At 33.3% G+C, this 23490-nt stretch overlaps 2 protein-coding genes across 2 annotated transcripts; one reads left to right on the forward strand and one right to left on the reverse strand.

Annotated features, from left to right (window-relative positions):
- Window positions 1-15678: 15678 nt before the first annotated feature.
- Window positions 15679-16737, reverse strand: LOC125823812 (uncharacterized). Its single transcript, XM_049503200.1, has one exon. It carries the CDS (start codon window positions 16735-16737, stop codon window positions 15679-15681), a length of 1059 nt encoding a protein of 352 aa, XP_049359157.1.
- A 2808-nt stretch (window positions 16738-19545) lies between these two features.
- Window positions 19546-22967, forward strand: LOC125823809 (protein DETOXIFICATION 29-like). The gene is made up of 7 exons (XM_049503196.1): window positions 19546-19984; window positions 20488-21029; window positions 21128-21214; window positions 21432-21488; window positions 21641-21879; window positions 22201-22406; window positions 22804-22967. Exons 1-7 carry the CDS (start codon window positions 19745-19747, stop codon window positions 22867-22869), a joined length of 1437 nt encoding a protein of 478 aa, XP_049359153.1. The 5' UTR covers window positions 19546-19744; the 3' UTR covers window positions 22870-22967.
- Window positions 22968-23490: the final 523 nt, after the last annotated feature.

Consider the following 23490-nt stretch of genomic DNA (forward strand, 5'->3'; position numbering starts at 1 on the left):
TTCAAGAGATAATTCGTTTTGCAAATAATTTGTCAGATGTATTTGTTGACCCAATATTTTAATTAACTGCAAATGTTTTAATAACTGGTCCTTGAAGGGCAAAGTCTATGGTACGTTAAAAACGTGATAGACCAGTCGATTCCAAATGTAAAACTCCTTGAGGAAGGAGAGGAGCAAATTATCAAAATGGTCATGATAATGAGGCAAGTGCTTTAAAAGAGCATGACATAATACTTCATAAAACCTTGGGAAAGGTTCAGGTACCTGAAAAATATTGAAAATGAAGAGATCTCGACAATTATGTCGTATAGGAATCGAGTCAAATGACCGTCGACGGTATTTTTGATATGAAGTAGCACTCAATGTTATAAACAATTATGAGGATCTTGAAATCAAATCTGTTATATAATGTGGACAAATAAATGATTGGCCAAATAAAATTTACTATTCGAGTATATTTTGTTTCACTTAGAAAAGTGATGTTTTTGAACTTATAGTTCATAGATCAAATATATGTCACTGGGGTACAAATGAATCATTGTGCGAAAGTATAACCGTAAGATATAAAGTACGATTTGTGCCTCGGGCATAAAGGGTTGTCGCAAAAGTCCTGACATTGTTAAATGGAGATATATTCTCCAGTGGTGGATGCAATGAGACTTATTTCAGTCTAACAATAGATAAAATACTTGAATATGTATAATGAATGATTATCATGTCTAACTAGACGATGAAGGTTTTATGAAAATTCTTGAAGGATTTAAAAGGTCTTAAAATAATTTCATTGAGTACCCCATAGTTCTGAGATTGCTTAGCACAAGGAAAGAATATTTTCGACCTCATGAAAATGATTTAAAATGTAATGTATTAGTGCAATTGGTGCACGTACAGATTGTTGGTTATGCAAATATTAGAAAATTATTTGATATACACAACGAGAGTTATGTGAAGGGATTGTCATATTATCATTCAAGTTATGCCAAGAAACTAACAAATCAAGTGACTCAACACATAGAAGATGTGTTCTTTGAGAAGAAAAGATGAGCTTCAATAAAATTGTAATGATCAATCTCCGAGTCAGAAACTATTTGATTATATAGATGCATCTATAATATGGTCACATGTGCTGATAACGTGTTGTAAAACTTAAGGACAAAAGAACAATATAAAGAGGAAGAGAAGAAGACTATAAGACAAGAGGAACAATATAGACTAACATTCTTTCTTTCAAGTGTTCACCAAATTTTCAAGTATATACAATATGAACCCTTATGCCTCTATTTATAGTGTAACATAGAGGCATACAAAAGGTTAGTCATAAACATGACATTAACATCAATATAATGGGGGAGGTTATGGAAGTGAAAGGTTACAAGAATAATGGTTATAAAGGTGGAGGTTATGGAGGTTATGGTTATCTTCATAATGGAGTAACTTCTTGATGTAGTGGACATCCACAATATATTATTTTATAACATGTTGTAAAACTTAAGGACAAAAGAACAATATAAAGAGGAAGAGAAGAAGACTATAAGACAAGAGGAACAATATAGACTAACATTCTTTCTTTCAAGTGTATTCAACATTATTCTCAACACCACTATTTATAGGATTACATTGAGGAATACCAAAAGGTGTCATAAACATTACATTAAACCTTGAGAATTACTACCCATTAAGGAGGAAATAAACCTAGGAGTTATGGTCATCCATTTGACCACATTATCAACAACATTACTACTCATAAAGGAGGGAAATTAACCAAGGAGTTATGGTCATCCATTTAACCACCAAAATGATTTACAACACTCCCCCTTGGATGACCATTGATAGATAATATGCCTCGTTAAAACCTTACTAAGAAAAAAAAATCCTATGGAAAAAAGAAAAATCTTAGTGAAGGACAAAAGAGCACACATATCTTGTAATACGCTTTGTTTGCTGCCTCGTTAAAAACCTTGTCAGGAAAACCCATTGGGATAAAACCTAGGTCAAGGGAAAAAGAGTGCAGCGCGTAGTTTACTCCCCCTGTTGCGAACATCATTTAACTTCTTGGAGACGACGCATTCCAATCTTGAATACCAACTTTTCAAATGTTGAGGTTGGTAATGCTTTAGTGAAAAGATCCGCTAAATTATCAACTGAGCGAATTTGTTGAACATTTATTTCACCTTTTTTCTCAAGATCATGAGTGAAAAAGAATTTTGGTGAAATGTGTTTTGTTCTATCTCCTTTAATATATCCTCCCTTCAGTTGAGCTATACATGCAGCATTGTCTTCGTATAATGTAGTTGGAATATCTTTTTCCATAGAAAAACCACACATTTCTTGAATATGTTGAGTCATTGATCTCAACCAAACACATTCCCGACTCGCTTCATGGATGGCTATTATTTCGGCATGATTTGAAGAAGTAGCAGCTAATGTTTGCTTCATTGAACGCCAAGATATAGCTGTGCCTCCATATGTAAATAAATAGCCTGTCTGAGATCGAGCTTTATGTGGATCAGACAAATATCCAGCATCTGCATAACCAATCATTTCTGACTTGGATTTATTAGAATAAAATAATCCCATATCAATGGTTCCCTGAAGATATCTTAATATATGTTTGACTCCATTCCAATGTCTCTTTGTTGGAGACGAGCTGAATCTTGCCAATAAACTTACTGCAAAACAGATATCTGGTCGAGTATTATTAGCAAGATACATAAGCGCCTCAATGGCACTAAGATATGCAGTTTCATTGCCAAGAAGCTCTTCATCATTTTCTTGAGGTCGAAATGGATCTTTATGTATGTCAAGCGATCTCACAACCATCGGAGTACTCAATGGATGTGATTTATCCATGTAAAATCGCTTTAAAACCTTTTCTGTGTATGTTGATTGATGAACAAATATTCCATTTTTCAAATGCTCAATCTGTAGGCCAAGACAAAATTTTGTCTTACCAAGATCTTTCATTTCAAATTCTTTTGTTAAACACTCAACGGCTTTTGAAAGCTCTTTAGGAGTGCCAATGATATTTAAATCATCAACATATACAGCTATTATAACAAAATCAGATCCAGACCTTTTTATAAAAACACAAGGACAAATAGGGTCATTTCTATACCCTTCCTTTAGCAAATATTGGCTAAGACGATTGTACCACATTCGCCCTGATTGTTTCAATCCATATAAGGATTTTTGAAGCCTTATCGAACAATTTTCTTGCGAATTTTTATATGCGTCAGGCACATTGTATGCTTCAGGAACTTTCATGAAAATATCGTGGTCCAATGAGCCATATAAATAGGCTGTGACAACATCCATTAGACGCATTTCAAGCTTTTCATGAACTGCCATATTTATTAGATACCTGAAGGTAATTGCATCCACCACTGGAGAATATGTCTCCACATAATCAATGCCAGGCCTTTGCGAAAAACCTTGTGCCACAAGTCGTGCTTTATATCTGACGACTTCACCTTTTTCATTTCGTTTTCGCACAAAAACCCATTTGTACCCCACTGGCTTGACACCTTCAGGTGTTTGGACTATTGGTCCAAAAACTTCACGTTTTTCAAGTGAAGTCAATTCCGCTTGAATTGCTTCCTTCCATTTTGGCCAATCATTTCTCTGTCTACATTCATTGACAGATTTTGGTTCAAAATCCTCACCATGTTGCATTATTTCAACAGCAACATTATAAGCAAAAATATTGTCCACCACAATACTATTTCGATTCCACATTTTTCTCGTCGAGACATAACCTATTGAGATTTCTTCATTCTCATTATTTTCAGTTATTTGAACCTTCTTTGTGGTCTTATCATTTGTTATGTCTCGGGGCTCTTCTTGAGCAATTTCCTCTATGGTATGATCTTCATGATCATTTGTTCCTTTTCTTTTTCGAGGATTTTTATCTTTTGAACCAATTGGCCTACCACGTTTTAAACGTGATTTAGACTCATTTGCTTTAACAATTTGTCCTATCGGGACATCAACTCGAACTGGAGCATTTGCAGCTGGAATATAAGATTTAGTAACCCTTGGAAGGTTAGTAAATGCATCTGGCAATTGATTTGCAACATTTTGCAAATAAATCATCTTTTTAACCTCTTGCTCACATTGATTTGTTCGAGGATCCAAATGAGATAGAGATAATGAATTCCAATCTATCTCTTTTTCCAACTGTTTATGTTCTCCCCATAATGTTGGGTATACTGATTCATCAAAATGACAATCAGCAAACCTTGCCGTAAATATATCTCCTGTCATAGGTTCCAAATATTTGATAATAGAAGGAGATTCATACCCAACATACACTCCCAACCTTCTTTGGGGACCCATCTTTGTGCGTAGCGGTGGGGCAATTGGAACGTATACCGCGCACCCAAAAATTCTAAGATGGGAAATATTTGGCTCATGACCAAAAACCAACTGTAATGGAGAGAATTCATGATAACTAGTTGGTCTTATGCGCACCAATGCTGCTGCATGCAAAATAGCATGTCCCCATATTGAAACAGGCAACTTTGTCCTCATTAACAATGGTCTAGCTATCAATTGGAGACGCTTAATCAAAGATTCCGCTAGACCATTTTGAGTGTGAACATGAGCAACTGGATGTTCAATTGTTATTCCAGTGGACAAACAATAATCATTAAAGGCCTGCGATGTAAACTCACCAGCATTATCAAGACGAATTGTCTTTATTGCATAATCTGGAAATTGTGCTCTTAATCTTATTATTTGAGCCAACAACCTCGCAAAAGCCATATTGCGAGTTGATAATAAGCACACATGTGACCATCTTGTAGATGCATCTATCAAGACCATATAATATTTAAATGGCCCACATGGAGGGTGAATTGGCCCACATATATCACCATGTATACGTTCCAAAAATGCAGGGGTTTCAATCCCAACCTTAGCTGCTGATGGTTTAATAACCAATTTTCCTTGAGAACAAGCAACACAAGAGAATTTCTTTGAATGAAGAATTTTCTGATTCTTCAAAGTATGCCCATGTGAATTCTCAATAATTTTGCGCATCATATTATAACCAGGATGGCCCAACCGGTCATGCCAAATGATAAAATCATTAGAATTAGAAAGCCCTTTGTTTACTATGGCATGTGATTCAACCATACTAATACTTGTATGGTACAATCCAGAAGAAAATGCGGGTAATTTTTCATGTACATATTTTTGCCCCAATTTTATTGTAGTAATATAAAGGTATTCAACCTTTCCTTCATTGGCAGTCTCAACATGATAGCCATTTTGGCGAATAACCTTGAAACTTAATAAGTTTCTTTGAGACTTACTACAGTACAATGCATTTTCAATAGTTAATATCGTTCCCCCAGGTAGTAGTAAGGCCGCTCTTCCAGAGCCCTCAATTAATTTTGCACTACCAGATATTGTATTAACATAAGCTTTTTTCACAATCAAAGTAGAGAAATATTTCTTTTCTCTTAAAATAGTGTGAGTTGTAGCACTATCAAGAAGACACATATCTCCATTACTCATCTTGAACCAATTGAAGATTGGGGAATTTTATTTATCTTCATAAAATAAATAGTGGCACATGTGACCATATTATAGATGCATCTATTAAATCATAATAGTAAGTGGTCCACATGGCAAGTGAACGGGCCCATATTCACCTTTTTATATGTTCCAAATAATTTCAGGAGATACAATCCCAACCTTAGTTGGTACAGTGATCATTTTATCACGAGAACAAACAACACAAGAGAATTCTTGAAGAATCTTTTATTTCTTCAAACATATAGCCACGTGAATTCTCAACTTCTTTTGCATCATATTTGAACCGGAATGGCCAACCGATTATGCCAACTAATATTTATTCTAGTAAACTTCTAGTTTACTTTTGCATGTGATTCCTTCATCATGCTCATAATTTTATTCAACAAACAAGAGAAAGGAGGGTAACCTTTTATGTAAATATTCATAACCCGCTTTGATTGTAGTAATCTGAAAATATTTAATCTTTCAATAATTTACAGTCTCAACATAATAATTATTTTTTTTCAATTCCTCCGAAACTTAAAAAGTTTCCTTTGAAACTTACTACAATTTCAATATTATGAACAATTTCATTCCGGATAGTAATGAATTAGCTCTTTCAGAACTCTCAATTAATTTTGTGTACTACCATAAATTTCACAACACCATTTTTATGGTGACCATCTCCTTCAAGGAGAATTATTATTATTGTCATGGTTAAAATTATTACATGCAAGACTTATTTCTTGACAACCAATGACAAATTTGTGTTGCCACACAACAACATTTTTTTTGATCATGGCCACAACCATTATAGAAAAAAAGATTTATTTCTTTCTTTTGTCCTCCAATAGTTCATAATAAAACATACCACAATATTTATGTAGTACTCAAAGTATATGACCAAAATGACCATTTATGTCAAATATTTCCTTTCAATCTCTCAAACCTCCTGTAGAGGTGAGATGTGACATTCATCCAACAATACATGAACGTGTTCTTATCCATACAAACACAAGTCACATTTTCTTCAAGAAATGGACCATAACCATTTGTACACGTTCCACAAGTTTTTATTGGAAACTCATTGTCATCCTTTGGCATTGTTAAATTTATGTGACTCACCTCAACATCACTTTAAGAGGTCAAATGTACCAATTGTACTACTACTTTGTATTCCTTTATTTTGATGGAGGATTTACAAAACTTTTCAAATTGGGTTGCACCAACAACAATGTGCCCAATAACTTCTCATACCACTTTGATGGATAAAAATTACCTTTAACAATTACCTTCACATTTGAAGGACCATCTTAAAAAATAATGTGTCCAATAACCTTTTATACCACTTTAATGGACAAAATTACCTTCACATTTGAAGGAACATCTTAAGAACCCATAATGTTCTTCCTTTTAATTACCACAATGATGACCATTAACATTTTACCACACCCATATTCATACATTCAACCACTTGTCATTTTCCAGACATATTATGCATTGCTACCACATTCACATAAGAGAATGGAGCAAATCAATTGGACAAGTTTCATGACTTTTATCAAGAGCATATTAATTTACTCAATCATCATTACATCGTCATTATATAACGTTGGGACTTGAACCCAACGTCTTACCCATAAGAAGGCATTTTAGGTCAGTATTTGTTGAGACCCAACCCAACATTTTATTATCATGATGCACCGGGACTCTCACCCGATGTATTATCCTCTTGGTGCGATAGGACTTGAATCCTTCGTCTTACCCTCAATCAATGACATAATAAGCCAAATAAAATAGGACTCACCATTGAGCCTTAAAAAAATAGTCACTTTGTGATTAACATGCACAAATAAATATAGAACAAAAGAAACACAATTAAATTATTCTCAACAAAGTATGTACTAATATCTTAAACTTGTCAAAACATAGAGTTACACATAGCAATATATTATATTATGTTTGGTGCACAATAATTAAGCTAGTGAATTACCGTTATAGATCGAAGAATCAATTGCACACTAAGAAAATAATAATTTTAATTACACTAAAATAAAAATGCTCACTACCACCACCCTTTTTTCAATTTCCATGTGAACCCAAAATATTTCACACACAAAACAAAATAAATTTAAAAGCTTATGTAATAACCAAAACAGTGAGCATAATCATAAATGAAATATAAAATAAGTTTCACATACAAAAGAAAGTATATATAGTCATAGGTGGAAAAAAAATGCACAGTAACAATAATATTAATCATTCACCTTGTTCACAAGTAAAATATAAAATAGATTCCACAATAATCTACCGTGTTCCCGAGAGAAAAATAAACACAATTATTTTACCTTCTTTTGTTTACCTTCTTTTATTTACTTTGCCTCAATCTTTGTTTCAAGTCCTGCAAAGTGCAATAGTAGAACAATCGTGCTGATAACGTGTTGTAAAACTTAAGAACAAAAGAACAATATAAAGATGAAGACAAGAAGAATATAAGACAAGATGAACAATATAAGATAACTTTCTTTCTTTCAAGTGTTTATCAAATCTTCAAGTGTGTACAATATGAACCCTTATGCCCCTATTTATAGTGTTACATAGAGGCATACAAAAGGTTAGTCATAAACATGACATTAAACATGAATATAATGGAGGAGGTTATGGAGGTGAAAGGTTACAAGAATAATGATCATAAAGGTGGTGGTTATCTTCATAATGGAGGTGTAGTGGACATCCACACTATATTATTTTATAACACTCCCCCTTGGATGTCCATAGATAATATGTCTCATTAAAACCTTAGTAGGAAAAAACCTTGTGGGAAAAAATCCTAGTGAAGGAAAAAGAGTACACATATCTTTTAATATGCTTTGAATGTTGTCTCGTTAAAAACCTTACCAGGAAAACGCAATTGGGATAAAACCATGGTTAAGGAAAAGAGTACAACGTGTATTTTTCCCTCCCTGATAAAAACTTTACTTGATATCTCGGAGACAATGCATTCCAATCTTATATTACAACTTCTCAAATATTGATGTTGACAATCCTTAGTGAATAAGTTTACAAGATTATCACTTGGATGGGTCTTTGAATGTCTATCTCACAATTTTGTTGAAGATCACGTGTGAAAAAGACTTTTGGTGAAATATACTTTGTCCGATCTCCTTTGATTGTATCCTCCCTTCAATTGAGCTATATATCATTTTCGTATAGGTGGCTGAAATATTCTTTTCAAAAGAAAATCACATATTTTGTGAATATGATAAATCATGATGCCAACAAACGCACTCCCGACTTAGTTTATAAATCAATATTATTTCTGCATGATTTGAAGATGTGGTTACTAATGTTTGATTATTTGAATGTGAAGATATTGTTATGCCTCCATATGTAAATAAATACTCCATTTGCGATTAAGCTTTATGCGGATCAAATAAATATTCAGCATCTACATAATCAAATCATTTCTGACTCGGAGATTGATCATTTCAATTTTATTGAAGCTCGTCTTTTCTTCTCAAAGAAAATCACACATCTTCTATGTATTGAGTCACTTGCTTTGTTAGTTGTTTGTCATAACTTGAATGATAATATGACAATCCTTTCACATAACTTTCGTTATGTATATCAAATAATCTTCTAGCATTTGCATAACCAACAATCTATAAGTGCACCAATTGCACTAATACATGACATTTTAAATCATTCATGAGATCAAAAAGATTCTTTCTCTGTGTGAAGCAGTCTCAAAACCATTGGATACTCAATGGAATTGCTTTAAGACCTTTTAAATCTTTTAAGAATTTTCATACAACCTTCATCATCTAGTTAGACATGATAATTAGTCATTATACATATTCAAGTGTTTAATCTATTACCAGACTGAAATAAGTCTCATTGCATCCACCACTGGAGACATATCTCTATTTAATAATGTCAGGACTTCTGCAAAAACCCTTTATGCCCCGAGGCGCAAATCATACTTTATATCTTACGGTTATGCTTTCGCACAATGATTCATTTGTACCCCACTAACATATATTTTGATCTATGAACTACAAGTTCAAAAACATCACTTTTCTAAGTGAAATAAAATATACTTGAATAGTGCATTTTATTTGGTCAATCATTTATCTTTCCACATTATATGACAGATTCAAATTTATGATCCTCGTAACCACTTATAGCATTGAGTGCTACTTCATATCAAAGACCGTCGATGGTCATTTGACTCGATTTCAATACGCCATAACTTATCGAGATCTCTTCATTTTTCATCATTTTCAGGTACCTGAATCTTTTCCAAGGTTTATGAAGTGTTATGTCATAGTGCTCTTTCAAAGCACATGCCTTATTATCATGACCATTTTGATAATTTGCTCCTCTCCTTCCTCAAGGAGTTTTACGTTTGGAATCGATTGATCTATCACGCTTTCGGCGTACCATAGACTCTGTCCTTCAAGGACTATTTATTGGAGCATTTGCAGCTTAATGAAAATATTGGGTCAATAAATACATCTGGCAACTTATTTGCAACATTTTACAAATGAATTATCTCTTGAACTTCAAGTTCACAATTTTTTTTAACGAGGATCTAGATAATTCACCCCACACATAAGTTTCAGCTGCTAAACATATCTCCCCCTAATGTTAGAAAATCTAACATTTACCCCAACCTCATTTGGGGATCCATCTTTGTGCATGGTGGAGCAATAAAACTATATGTGCACACATCAAATTTTTAGATGGAAATTATTTGGTTCCTGACCCTGAACCAATTGTGATGGGAGAACCTTGTTGGTTTGATGCGTGCATGTTAAATAAACTCATCTCATACCAAATTTTATTTGGGAGATTCATTCTCATAATCAATGGTCTAGCTATAATTGGAGGCATACAATTTCTGCTAAACCAACCAACATTATCAACATAATTTTATAGTTTGAAACTGTGCTCTTAATTTAACAATTTGAGCAAATAACCTTACAAAAACCAATTTGTAAGTTGATACAAATGCACATGTGACCATATTATAGATGCATCTATTAAATCATAATAGTAAGTGGTCCACATGGCAAGTGAACGGGCCCATATTCACCTTTTTATATGTTCCAAATAATTTCAGGAGATACAATCCCAATCTTAGTTGGTACAGTGATCATTTTATCACGAGAACAAACAACACAAGAGAATTCTTGAAGAATCTTTTATTTCTTCAAACATAGAGCCACGTGAATTCTCAACTTCTTTTGCATCTCATTTGAACCGGAATGGCCAACCGATTATGCCAACTAATATTTATTCTAGTAAACTTCTAGTTTACTTTTGCATGTGATTCCTTCATCATGCTCATAATTTTATTCAACAAACAAGAGAAAGGCGGGTAACCTTTTATGTAAATATTCATAACCCGCTTTGATTGTAGTAATCTGAAAATATTTAATCTTTCAATAATTTACAGTCTCAACATAATAATTTTTTTTTTTCAATTCCTCCAAAACTTAAAAAGTTTCCTTTGAAACTTACTACAATTTCAATATTATGAACAATTTCATTCCGGATAGTAACGAATTAGCTCTTTCAGAACTCTCAATTAATTTTGTGTACTACCATAAATTTCACAACACCATTTTTATGGTGACCATCTCCTTCAAGGAGAAAATTATTATTATTGTCATGGTTAAAATTATTACATGCAAGACTTATTTCTTGACAACCAATGACAAATTTGTGTTGCCACACAACAACATTTATTTCGATCATGGCCACAATCATTATAGAAAAAAAGATTTATTTCTTTCTTTTGTCCTCCAATAGTTCATAATAAAACATACCACAATATTTATGTAGTACTCAAAGTATATGACCAAAATGACCATTTATGTCAAATATTTCCTTTCAATCTCTCAAACCTCCTGTAGAGGTGAGATGTGACATTCATCCAACAATACATGAACGTGTTCTTATCCATACAAACACAAGTCACATTTTCTTCAAGAAATGGACCATAACCATTTGTACATGCTCCGCAAGTTTTTATTAGAAACTCATTGTCATGCTTTGGCATTGTTAAATTTATGTGACTCACCTCAACATCACTTTAAGAGGTCAAATGTACCAATTGTACTACCACTTTGTATTCCTTTATTTTGATGGAGGATTTACAAAACTTTTCAAATTGGGTTGCACCAACAACAATGTGCCCAATAACTTCTCATACCACTTTGATGGATAAAAATTACCTTTAACAATTACCTTCACATTTGAAGGACCATCTAAAGAAATAATGTGTCCAATAACCTTTTATACCACTTTAATGGACAAAATTACCTTCACATTTGAAGGAACATCTTAAGAACCCATAATGTTCTTCCTTTTAATTACCACAATGATGACCATTAACATTTTACCACACCCAGATTCATACATTCAACCACTTGTCATTTTTCAGACATATTATGCATTGCTACCACATTCACATAAGAGAATGGAGCAAATCAATTGGACAAGTTTCATGACTTTTATCAAGAGCATATTAATTTACTCAATCATCATTACATCGTCATTATATAACATTGGGACTTGAACCCAACGTCTTACCCATAAGAAGGCATTTTAGGTCATTATTTGTTGAGACCCAACCCAACATTTTATTATCATGATGCACCGGGACTCTCACCCGATGTATTATCCTCTTGGTGCGATAGGACTTGAATCCTTCGTCTTACCCTCAATCAATGACATAATAAGCCAAATAAAATAGGACTCACCATTGAGCCTTAAAAAAATAGTCACTTTGTGATTAACATGCACTAATAAATATAGAACAAAAGAAACACAATTAAATTATTCTCAACAAAGTGTGTACTAATATCTTAAACTTGTCAAAACATAGAGTTACACATAGTAATATATTATATTATGTTTGGTGCACAATAATTAAGCTAGTGAATTACCGTTATAGATCAAAGAATCAATTGCACACTAATAAAATAATAATTTTAATTACACTAAAATAAAAATGCTCACTACCACCACTCTTTTTTCAATTTCCATGTGAACCCAAAATATTTCACACACAAAACAAAATAAATTTAAAAGCTTATGTAATAACCAAAATAGTGAGCATAATCATAAATGAAATATAAAATAAGTTTCACATACAAAAGAAAGTATATATAGTCATAGGTGAAAAAAAAATGCACAGTAACAATAATATTAATCATTCACCTTGTTCACAAGTAAAATATAAAATAGATTCACAATAATCTACCGTGTTCCCGAGAGAAAAATAAACACAATTATTTGTAAAACTTAAGGACAAAAGAACAATATAAAGAGGAAGAGAAGAAGACTATAAGACAAGAGGAACAATATAGACTAACATTCTTTCTTTCAAGTTCTTTTGTTAAACACTCAACGGCTTTTGAAAGCTCTTTAGGAGTGCCAATGATATTTAAATCATCAACATATACAGCTATTATAACAAAATCAGATCCAGACCTTTTTATAAAAACACAAGGACAAATAGGGTCATTTCTATACCCTTCCTTTAGCAAATATTGGCTAAGACGATTGTACCACATTCGCCCTGATTGTTTCAATCCATATAAGGATTTTTGAAGCCTTATCGAACAATTTTCTTGCGAATTTTTATATGCGTCAGGCACATTGTATGCTTCAGGAACTTTCATGAAAATATCGTGGTCCAATGAGCCATATAAATAGGCTGTGACAACATCCATTAGACGCATTTCAAGCTTTTCATGAACTGCCATATTTATTAGATACCTGAAGGTAATTGCATCCACCACTGGAGAATATGTCTCCACATAATCAATGCCAGGCCTTTGCGAAAAACCTTGTGCCACAAGTCGTGCTTTATATCTGACGACTTCACCTTTTTCATTTCGTTTTCGCACAAAAACCCATTTGTACCCCACTGGCTTGACACCTTCAGGTGTTTGGACTATTGGTCCAAAAACTTCACGTTTTTCAAGTGAAGTCAATTCCGCTTGAATTGCTTCCTTCCATTTTGGCCAATCATTTCTCTGTCTACATTCATTGACAGATTTTGGTTCAAAATCCTCACCATGTTGCATTATTTCAACAGCAACATTATAAGCAAAAATATTGTCCACCACAATACTATTTCGATTCCACATTTTTCTCGTCGAGACATAACCTATTGAGATTTCTTCATTCTCATTATTTTCAGTTATTTGAACCTTCTTTGTGGTCTTATCATTTGTTATGTCTCGGGGCTCTTCTTGAGCAATTTCCTCTATGGTATGATCTTCATGATCATTTGTTCCTTTTCTTTTTCGAGGATTTTTATCTTTTGAACCAATTGGCCTACCACGTTTTAAACGTGATTTAGACTCATTTGCTTTAACAATTTGTCCTATCGGGACATCAACTCGAACTGGAGCATTTGCAGCTGGAATATAAGATTTAGTAACCCTTGGAAGGTTAGTAAATGCATCTGGCAATTGATTTGCAACATTTTGCAAATAAATCATCTTTTTAACCTCTTGCTCACATTGATTTGTTCGAGGATCCAAATGAGATAGAGATAATGAATTCCAATCTATCTCTTTTTCCAACTGTTTATGTTCTCCCCATAATGTTGGGTATACTGATTCATCAAAATGACAATCAGCAAACCTTGCCGTAAATATATCTCCTGTCATAGGTTCCAAATATTTGATAATAGAAGGAGATTCATACCCAACATACACTCCCAACCTTCTTTGGGGACCCATCTTTGTGCGTAGCGGTGGGGCAATTGGAACGTATACCGCGCACCCAAAAATTCTAAGATGGGAAATATTTGGCTCATGACCAAAAACCAACTGTAATGGAGAGAATTCATGATAACTAGTTGGTCTTATGCGCACCAATGCTGCTGCATGCAAAATAGCATGTCCCCATATTGAAACAGGCAACTTTGTCCTCATTAACAATGGTCTAGCTATCAATTGGAGACGCTTAATCAAAGATTCCGCTAGACCATTTTGAGTGTGAACATGAGCAACTGGATGTTCAATTGTTATTCCAGTGGACAAACAATAATCATTAAAGGCCTGCGATGTAAACTCACCAGCATTATCAAGACGAATTGTCTTTATTGCATAATCTGGAAATTGTGCTCTTAATCTTATTATTTGAGCCAACAACCTCGCAAAAGCCATATTGCGAGTTGATAATAAGCACACATGTGACCATCTTGTAGATGCATCTATCAAGACCATATAATATTTAAATGGCCCACATGGAGGGTGAATTGGCCCACATATATCACCATGTATACGTTCCAAAAATGCAGGGGTTTCAATCCCAACCTTAGCTGCTGATGGTTTAATAACCAATTTTCCTTGAGAACAAGCAACACAAGAGAATTTCTTTGAATGAAGAATTTTCTGATTCTTCAAAGTATGCCCATGTGAATTCTCAATAATTTTGCGCATCATATTATAACCAGGATGGCCCAACCGGTCATGCCAAATGATAAAATCATTAGAATTAGAAAGCCCTTTGTTTACTATGGCATGTGATTCAACCATACTAATACTTGTATGGTACAATCCAGAAGAAAATGCGGGTAATTTTTCATGTACATATTTTTGCCCCAATTTTATTGTAGTAATATAAAGGTATTCAACCTTTCCTTCATTGGCAGTCTCAACATGATAGCCATTTTGGCGAATAACCTTGAAACTTAATAAGTTTCTTTGAGACTTACTACAGTACAATGCATTTTCAATAGTTAATATCGTTCCCCCAGGTAGTAGTAAGGCCGCTCTTCCAGAGCCCTCAATTAATTTTGCACTACCAGATATTGTATTAACATAAGCTTTTTTCACAATCAAAGTAGAGAAATATTTCTTTTCTCTTAAAATAGTGTGAGTTGTAGCACTATCAAGAAGACACATATCTCCATTACTCATCTTGAACCAATTGAAGATTGGGGAATTTTATTTATCTTCATAAAATAAAAGTACATCTTAAGAAATATGAAAAATCAACAACTTTGCAAGAAAATAAAAGTACTTTTTTTTTTTTCTGAATATAAAAATAACATAAGTAAAAACATAACAATAAAAAAACACATAAATAAAACAACATCATTATTTTCCCCAATCAAATGATCAAACATTAATTTTGATCTCCAAAAAAGTCTTCAACTTCCAAATGAGTAATATCATCAAGGTCACCAAAATCATCATCTTTTAAAGCCAAATTTGCTTCAATATTGTCAGCATATTTTTGTGAAGGCCCTGCCTCGGCATCATTTTTATAAGTCAAGTGTGACTCCACCCTAGCATTAGAAGAAGATGCACCATTTTTATTTCCTTTTCTTTTCAAGGAATCTTGATAAAGCCTAACAAAATGCTCAGCTGCTCGACATTCATTCTTCCAATGCCCTTTCAAGCCACAACGATGACAATTGCCTCTTGAAGGATTGCTTTGAGAACCCATATTGTTCTCCCTTTTGTGGCGACCACCACCACGACGATTATTATATCGTCCTCTGCCATTGCCACGTCCACGCACATTATTTTGGCCTTGATTTTTATTTTGTCTTCTTTCAGACTGGCCATGTGCTTCAACCTCATTTGCTTCCGGTAACGGAGCAGTTCCCGTGGGACGGGCCTCATGATTTTTCAATAAAAGAGTATTATGTTGCTCAGCCACAAGAAGGCATGAGATCAACTCAGAATACTTTTTGAATCCCCTTTCACGGTATTGCTGCTGTAATACCAAATTTGAGGCATGAAAAGTTGTGAGAGTCTTTTCCAACATGTCCTCATCTTTTATATCTTCCCCACATAATTTTAATTGGGAAGTAATTTTGTATACAGCAGAATTATATTCACATATAGTTTTAAAATCTTGTAACCGCAAGTGAATCCATTCATAACGAGCCCTTGGCAATACCGTTGCCTTAAGGTGGTCATACCTTTCCTTCAAACCAGTCCACAATTCAAGTGGATCTTTCACCGTAAGGTATTCAACCTTCAATCCTTCATCCAGATGATGACGAAGGAAAATCATTGCCTTTGCTTTGTCCTGACTCGACGTTGTATTACCATTGGTAATAGTGGCACCAAGACCTTTAGCGTCAAGGTGAATTTCAGCGTCGAGTACCCATGACAAGTAATTATTTCCAGAAATGTCAAGTGCCACGAACTCAAGCTTTGATAAGTTCGACATGATAAAACTATCATAGAAAATAATTAAATTAGACTAAAATAAATAGTGAGTACACAAGTAATTAACAAAACTTTTTTTTTCCAATGATAATAACATGACACATGTTATTGTATAAAGTAACATCAATTAGTAACTTAATGTGTTAGTATCAAACTTCCGAGCAATTTAAATGAACATTCTGCCTAACATATAACTTAAATAATTTCTAGAAAAATTGCTAGACAAAATTAAAATTTAACTAATTTAAAATAACATAAACTTTTTGGACTTATATATTTCCATTGTTTAACTACCAAAAATATACACACACTGTTTAACACCTAATCATTTCATAATATGTAGTATATTATATTAGAGTGATTAATAATGAGAATTAAGTATATGAATACATACCAGAAGCTTAACTTGGAAAAATCGAAATGATATTAGAGTTTCGTGCTGATAACGTGTTGTAAAACTTAAGGACAAAAGAACAATATAAAGAGGAAGAGAAGAAGACTATAAGACAAGAGGAACAATATAGACTAACATTCTTTCTTTCAAGTGTATTCAACATTATTCTCAACACCACTATTTATAGGATTACATTGAGGAATACCAAAAGGTGTCATAAACATTACATTAAACCTTGAGAATTACTACCCATTAAGGAGGAAATAAACCTAGGAGTTATGGTCATCCATTTGACCACATTATCAACAACATTACTACTCATAAAGGAGGGAAATTAACCAAGGAGTTATGGTCATCCATTTAACCACCAAAATGATTTACAACAATAAATTTTATAATTATTTATATATTATTCATAAATAAAATATAAATATTTGGTAAATTTTAACAACTGTAAGTCTTTAACTTTATCATTTTCTCAAGCCCAAAACTTAAACTTTAGTCCAACTATTACAATCCTAAGTCTAAGTCCATCAAAATCCATTACTTTAGTTTTTACCTACCCGACCTCACATAATATAGGCATACTTTCTCTTAATTGAATCACTTTGTTCGCGTAATAATAACTGTAGTATTGCTTAATTGGACCGACATTAGCTTTCCTATGGATTATTCATGTACTAGGTATTTCTGTCTATCGAGATATGTATGTCCTAAAAAAGTTTATTACTTTTAAACCCAAAAAAATCAGAAAAATTAAACCAAACCGAATCAAATTGACAATAACCAAATCGACGGTTATTTATTTCGTTTTGATTTTAGAAATTTAAAAAACCGATTAGATTGGTTTGATTTTAGTTTTAACCAATAACCGATCCAAACGAATCACGAACACCTTTTAATTTTGTTATTTAGAACATATATGTCCCTTGTCATGAAAGTGGCTTATATACCCTATTGTTACACAAATTACTTATATATACCATTTTCCTCTAACGAAAGTAAAAAAAATTATTTTAAATTAGCTTTTAATTTTTTTTTATTGAAAAAAATAAGATAATCGATGTAGGGGTATATTTGATCATTCTCACGTGTTTTTTTCTTTTGAAAATTTTTATTCGTTAACTAATTTAAATTTATTATTTTGATGGTCAAATTTATTTTTTTCACTTATTTTCTTGTAAAATTTATTATAGATGCTCCAATTTTTTTTTACAGCTATAAAAACTAAATTGCAATATAGCCACAAAAAATATTTTTTTTAGCTTTTTAATCTTTTTTCGTTCACACTTATTTCTTTTTATTTTTCATATTTTTACACTAAAGAATGAAAAAAAGGAATAAGAAACTCAAATAATAATAATAATCAAAGAAGTCAAAAAATAATTTATGTAAAAAAATCAAATACATGATTTGTTTTTTAAAAATATTAAAAAATAAATTAACTTTTTTTTTCCTTTTTGTATCAATAAAGGTATATGTGAGCCACTTTTGTAAGATCAGGTGGTGGACCCACCCTTATCCAAGGGGATGTCGCCACCAGAAAATTACTTTCTATATAGAGCTCAAATTTTGATTTAATAAATATATATATACAAGTATTGACTCCTTTTAACACAAGTTAAAAGTTTAGTCTAGTAATTAAAATGTTGTGAAAAATCTTTGAGGTCATGACACTCAAGTCTTCCTAGCCTCATAATTATGTTTCTAATTACAATCGTTGACACTCTTTAATGACAAATCTGAGTCTGCTATGTGACGAAGTTTTTCGTATTACAATTATTGACACTCGTTAATGACAAATCTATACCCCCATAAAAAGTTAAAGATATATCAGTTCCGTTTTCTTTTTTTAAAGAATGTAAAGCCGCCCCTGTAAGTATGTCAACGTCAACCCTCCCCTTGTATTTTTGTTCTTGATTCGTTATGTAACAAATTCCATAAAGCAGGAAATGAAAATGTGACTTTAATTAAATAGAGTTTATTTGAATTGAATCTAGTCAGAGTCTTTTGTCGAGGATGCCTAAATGTCAAACTTTTTATTGTTTATGATTACCGGTAAATCAAGTTAGAGAATTATTTAATTTTTTAAATAAGCATTAATATTAATCAAATAAAATTACAACTTATAGTCTTATATGGTATGATAAATCAGCAACTAGTTGGAGTCTTAGCCAAATAAATTTGACTGTTTATTTTCACAAGTGTATTTATATTTAAAATTTATGAATTTGCAATCAAATATTTAATAATTTTTCAACATATTTATAAAATTAATTTTTTTTTATTAATCTGTCAGTGTCTATTTCAATCATTTATTAGTCTTATTGTCCATAGTCAACAAAAGTGGACAGAAAGCTCAAATTTTTAGACCTTTTACATCTTTTGAATGATGATTAGCTCACAATATTTTTTATATACTAAACATTTACCAAACCCAACTCATACAATCTTGTTTAGATATTTTAAAGTAATTTACTAACTCAATTTGCAGAATAAATTTAAATAATGAAACATATAGACAAAGGGGGCACATGTCAATATTAAAGTAACATCTCAATTATTCATATTTGTTTAAGCTAAAGCAGAGTCTTGAAGCATCAGGTTCTAAAAAATGGAACAAAAGGCCTTAGAAATAGAGAGTCAAGAGACTGAAAAGGAAAAAATAAGGAATAAATGGTGTGTCGAAGCAAAGAAGGTGTGGCCTATAGCAGGACCAGCTATCTTGAATGCAGTTTCTTTGTTTTCTCTTGAGTTTGTGACAGTTGCCTTTGCTGGAAGATTGGGAGATTTAGAGCTTGCTGCTGTCTCTGAAGTTCATAATGTTATAGCAGGATTTGTCTATGGAGTCATGGTATGCTATTATATATTCCCTGCTTTTATTGATTTTGAAGAGACGGAGTCAGGATTTGAAGCTTATGACTTCTGTTTCTAAATTAATCGACTTTCCAACTATTTATCTGACCCCTATCTTTAGCGGTTTCAAATTCCTTATCTTTATCGTTCACTCAATAAATGATAATTAATCCGAATATGTCTTCCAGTGATAAATAAGTATGGACTCATTCGCTCACAAAAAAGGGGATCAACTCCCCCCTTGTGTATTGGTACTTATCTAGTATAGAATAAGATTAATAACATAGTTTGAATCAAAGTTACTGAGTTGAGCTAACACTTTAGCTCCGTCTCTGAGCATGTTCCTTTAGTGAGTTTTGAATGAGTATGATTTTATTATACGCACACATTTTAGATGAAGCACATAACCCTCCCGTCTTTGGTTAATAAGTAATCTAAGTATAACATGATTGGGATCTTAAAGATCTTTTTTTTTTACCTTGTTAATTCTTGGGGTATTAGTTAGGGATGGCAAGTGCTTTGGCAACACTTTGTGGTCAAGCAGTGGGAGCTGGACAGTTCAATATGCTTGGAGTTTACTTGCAAAGATCATGGATCATTACTGGAGTTACATCTTTGTTGCTCACACCAGTTTTTGTCTTCACATCGCCGATACTAAAGCTCCTACGTCAAGATAAAGACATCTCTCATCTTGCAGGGAAATACGCGATTTGGATAATTCCTCAAATGTTTGCATATGCCCTCAACTTTCCTATGCAAAAGTTTCTTCAATCTCAGAGCAAAGTTTGGTTTATGGCCATCATATCCATGGGAGGATTGGCAATTCATGTTTTGCTAAATTGGATTCTTGTGGTAAAGGGAAGGCATGGCCTTTTCGGTGCTGCAATTGCTGGAAATATCTCTTGGTGGCTTTTGGACATTGCTCAGCTTATTTACATAATTTCGGGCTATTTTCCAGAGGCGTGGACTGGTTTTTCATGCCTGGCTTTCAAATCATTGACTAAATTCATTAAGCTATCACTTGCCTCTGCGGTAATGGTATGGTAAGTAGAGACTGGAAGCTTGGTAATTAGTACTTGCTGTCTCTTGAAATGTTACAACTGGTACCATTTTCGTGATGAGAGAAATTGAATGGTGGCAGTTTAGAGCTTTGGTACTTCACAGCAGTGATTCTAATGGTAGGAGGCTTGAAAAATGCTACAGTTGCTGTTGACGCCATAACGATCTGGTTAGTATATATCTTGTTGCTCCATAGCAACTAAAGTTTCTTGGATTTAACTTATATACATCGTCCGTGTAATGAAATTTTGATATGACCACCCTTTTGTTGTCTCACAAACTTGATTTTTGATCTTCTCCTTTTTGAGTTCTTTCACAATAAACTTTCTTTTGAATTCTTTCACTACAAATCCTTACATGTTAACCAACTGGTCTGGATATGACAGCCTCGGCTTGCAACTGTGGACACTGACTGTTGCCTTTGGTTTCACTGCATCAACCAGGTTAGCTGTTTCCGTGCAAGACAAAATCGAATGAGAACTAGTAGGAGTTATAGTTAGCAAACTTAGATGATAACAATTTTATGTTTCTGATCAAGTATATGTCACCTATTGGTTGTAAATCTGCCCTCCCTGAGATTTTTATGGCATTGCAGTGTGAGAGTTTCAAATGAATTAGGAGCTGGAAATCCAAAAGCAGCAAAATTTACCATTTCAGTCAATGTTTTGACATCAGCAGTGATTGGTCTTATATTCTCAGCTACAATATTAGCTACCAGAAAAGAGTTTCCAAGACTATTCACAAATGAGCAGCATGTCATAAAGGAGACATCAAAGTTGGGCTATATTCTTGCAGCTATCATCTTCCTTAATGGCATCCAACCTGTTCTACTTGGTATTTCTATCTAATTTCTACTCATTGACATATTCTCGAGGTACATAGATACACAAATTTCTCACGAATCCAGGCTGAACATAGCTGCAATTCACAAATAAAGTGAAGTTCAGGACAATATAGATGCCAAAAAGGTCATTCAAACAAGTTATAGTGACGTTTTCCTGTTACCAGACACCCTAACATTTGATAGTACGCAAAACCTATGGACACAACTTATTGAAACATATCATAAACCTATGATCAAATGAGTTCTTGCAAGTTTGCATATGCTTATGATTAGCGCGCTATAACTATTTTTGATCAAATTGCAAAATGCAGGAGTGGCAGTTGGTGCAGGATGGCAGCTTCAAGTGGCCTTAATTAGCATTGGATGTTATTATGGTTTTGGGCTGCCATTGGGTGCATTGCTTGGTTACAAGTTCAAATTTGGAGTTGAAGGCATACTTTCAGCTATGCTTGCTGGCAGCTTGCTTCAGACACTCTTCCAGTTTCTTATCATTGCGCGAACCAGTTGGCACAAACAGGTAATTCTAACCAGTCAATTTGTGAGCACCTCGAAAATTCCACTAGGTATCTCTTCCAACCAAGGATTAGACATATGTTATAAATCACATAATGTTAGCTATAGCACTTGTCAAATGATAAGGCAAGTCAAGAGATTGAAGAATTAGGCATAAATTTGGTAGATATTGTTAGATTGAACCTCACTACCCAATACAACAAGGATTATGATATTGATGTATCGGATTCCGAGGGAGTAATACTTCATGGAAATCCTTACACAGATAACTGGCCGGATTCACTTTTTACTCTTCCAAACCGATATACATAAATTATATGCTTGTTATACACATATTATACATGAATTACACATATCATTAGACATTCGCGTGTTATTATTAGTTTCTCAAACTATTGCAGGCTCTTCAAGCAGAGGAGAGAGTGAGAACCTGGGGTGGTGAAGTGGAGAACCAATCAACCTCCTAATATAAGCAAGTCCAATTCAATCCATTCTTAATTCAATTCAATGAGAAAATCAAACAAGCAAAAGTTCATCCTATTTTTGAAACAAGGCTCAGTGTACAATATTGAAGAAGGCATGATATGTCTTTGGGCAAGCTCTCTCCAATCATTTGTTTTCTTCTCCTATTATTAAAAATTCTACATTTGTATATTCATAATTTAATACACATATTATATCAGTCTTTTTTTTACAGTATGTATGTATTAGTGGAGAGATACTACCATCAAGTAGCTCATCCCGAATATAGTGGAAATCTACTTCAATATGTTTGGTCTGTTCATGAAAGACCGGATTTTGAGCAATATACAATGTCTCTTGACTGTTACCATAAACACTGATCGAATACTCCAAATAATACTTCAGAACACCTAAATCTTTCTTGTAGAAACACTTGAGAAAAATAGTCTTTGAACCGTGTAATAGTACCATGCTCATTTCCAGAAAAATCAAGTCATCCACATAGACAAGAACATTAATTTGCAAATTTGTCCCTTGCAAGGTAAAAAGATAATAATTTGAGTATGATTATTTAAATAAATTCATACATCTTCAGAGCAGTTGACAATTTAGCAAATCAACAATGT

The sequence above is a fragment of the Solanum verrucosum genome, unplaced genomic scaffold (genome assembly GCF_900185275.1).
Source record: "Solanum verrucosum unplaced genomic scaffold, falcon-dt-bn FXZP01000237.1, whole genome shotgun sequence".
Classification (NCBI taxonomy): Eukaryota; Viridiplantae; Streptophyta; class Magnoliopsida; order Solanales; family Solanaceae; genus Solanum; species Solanum verrucosum.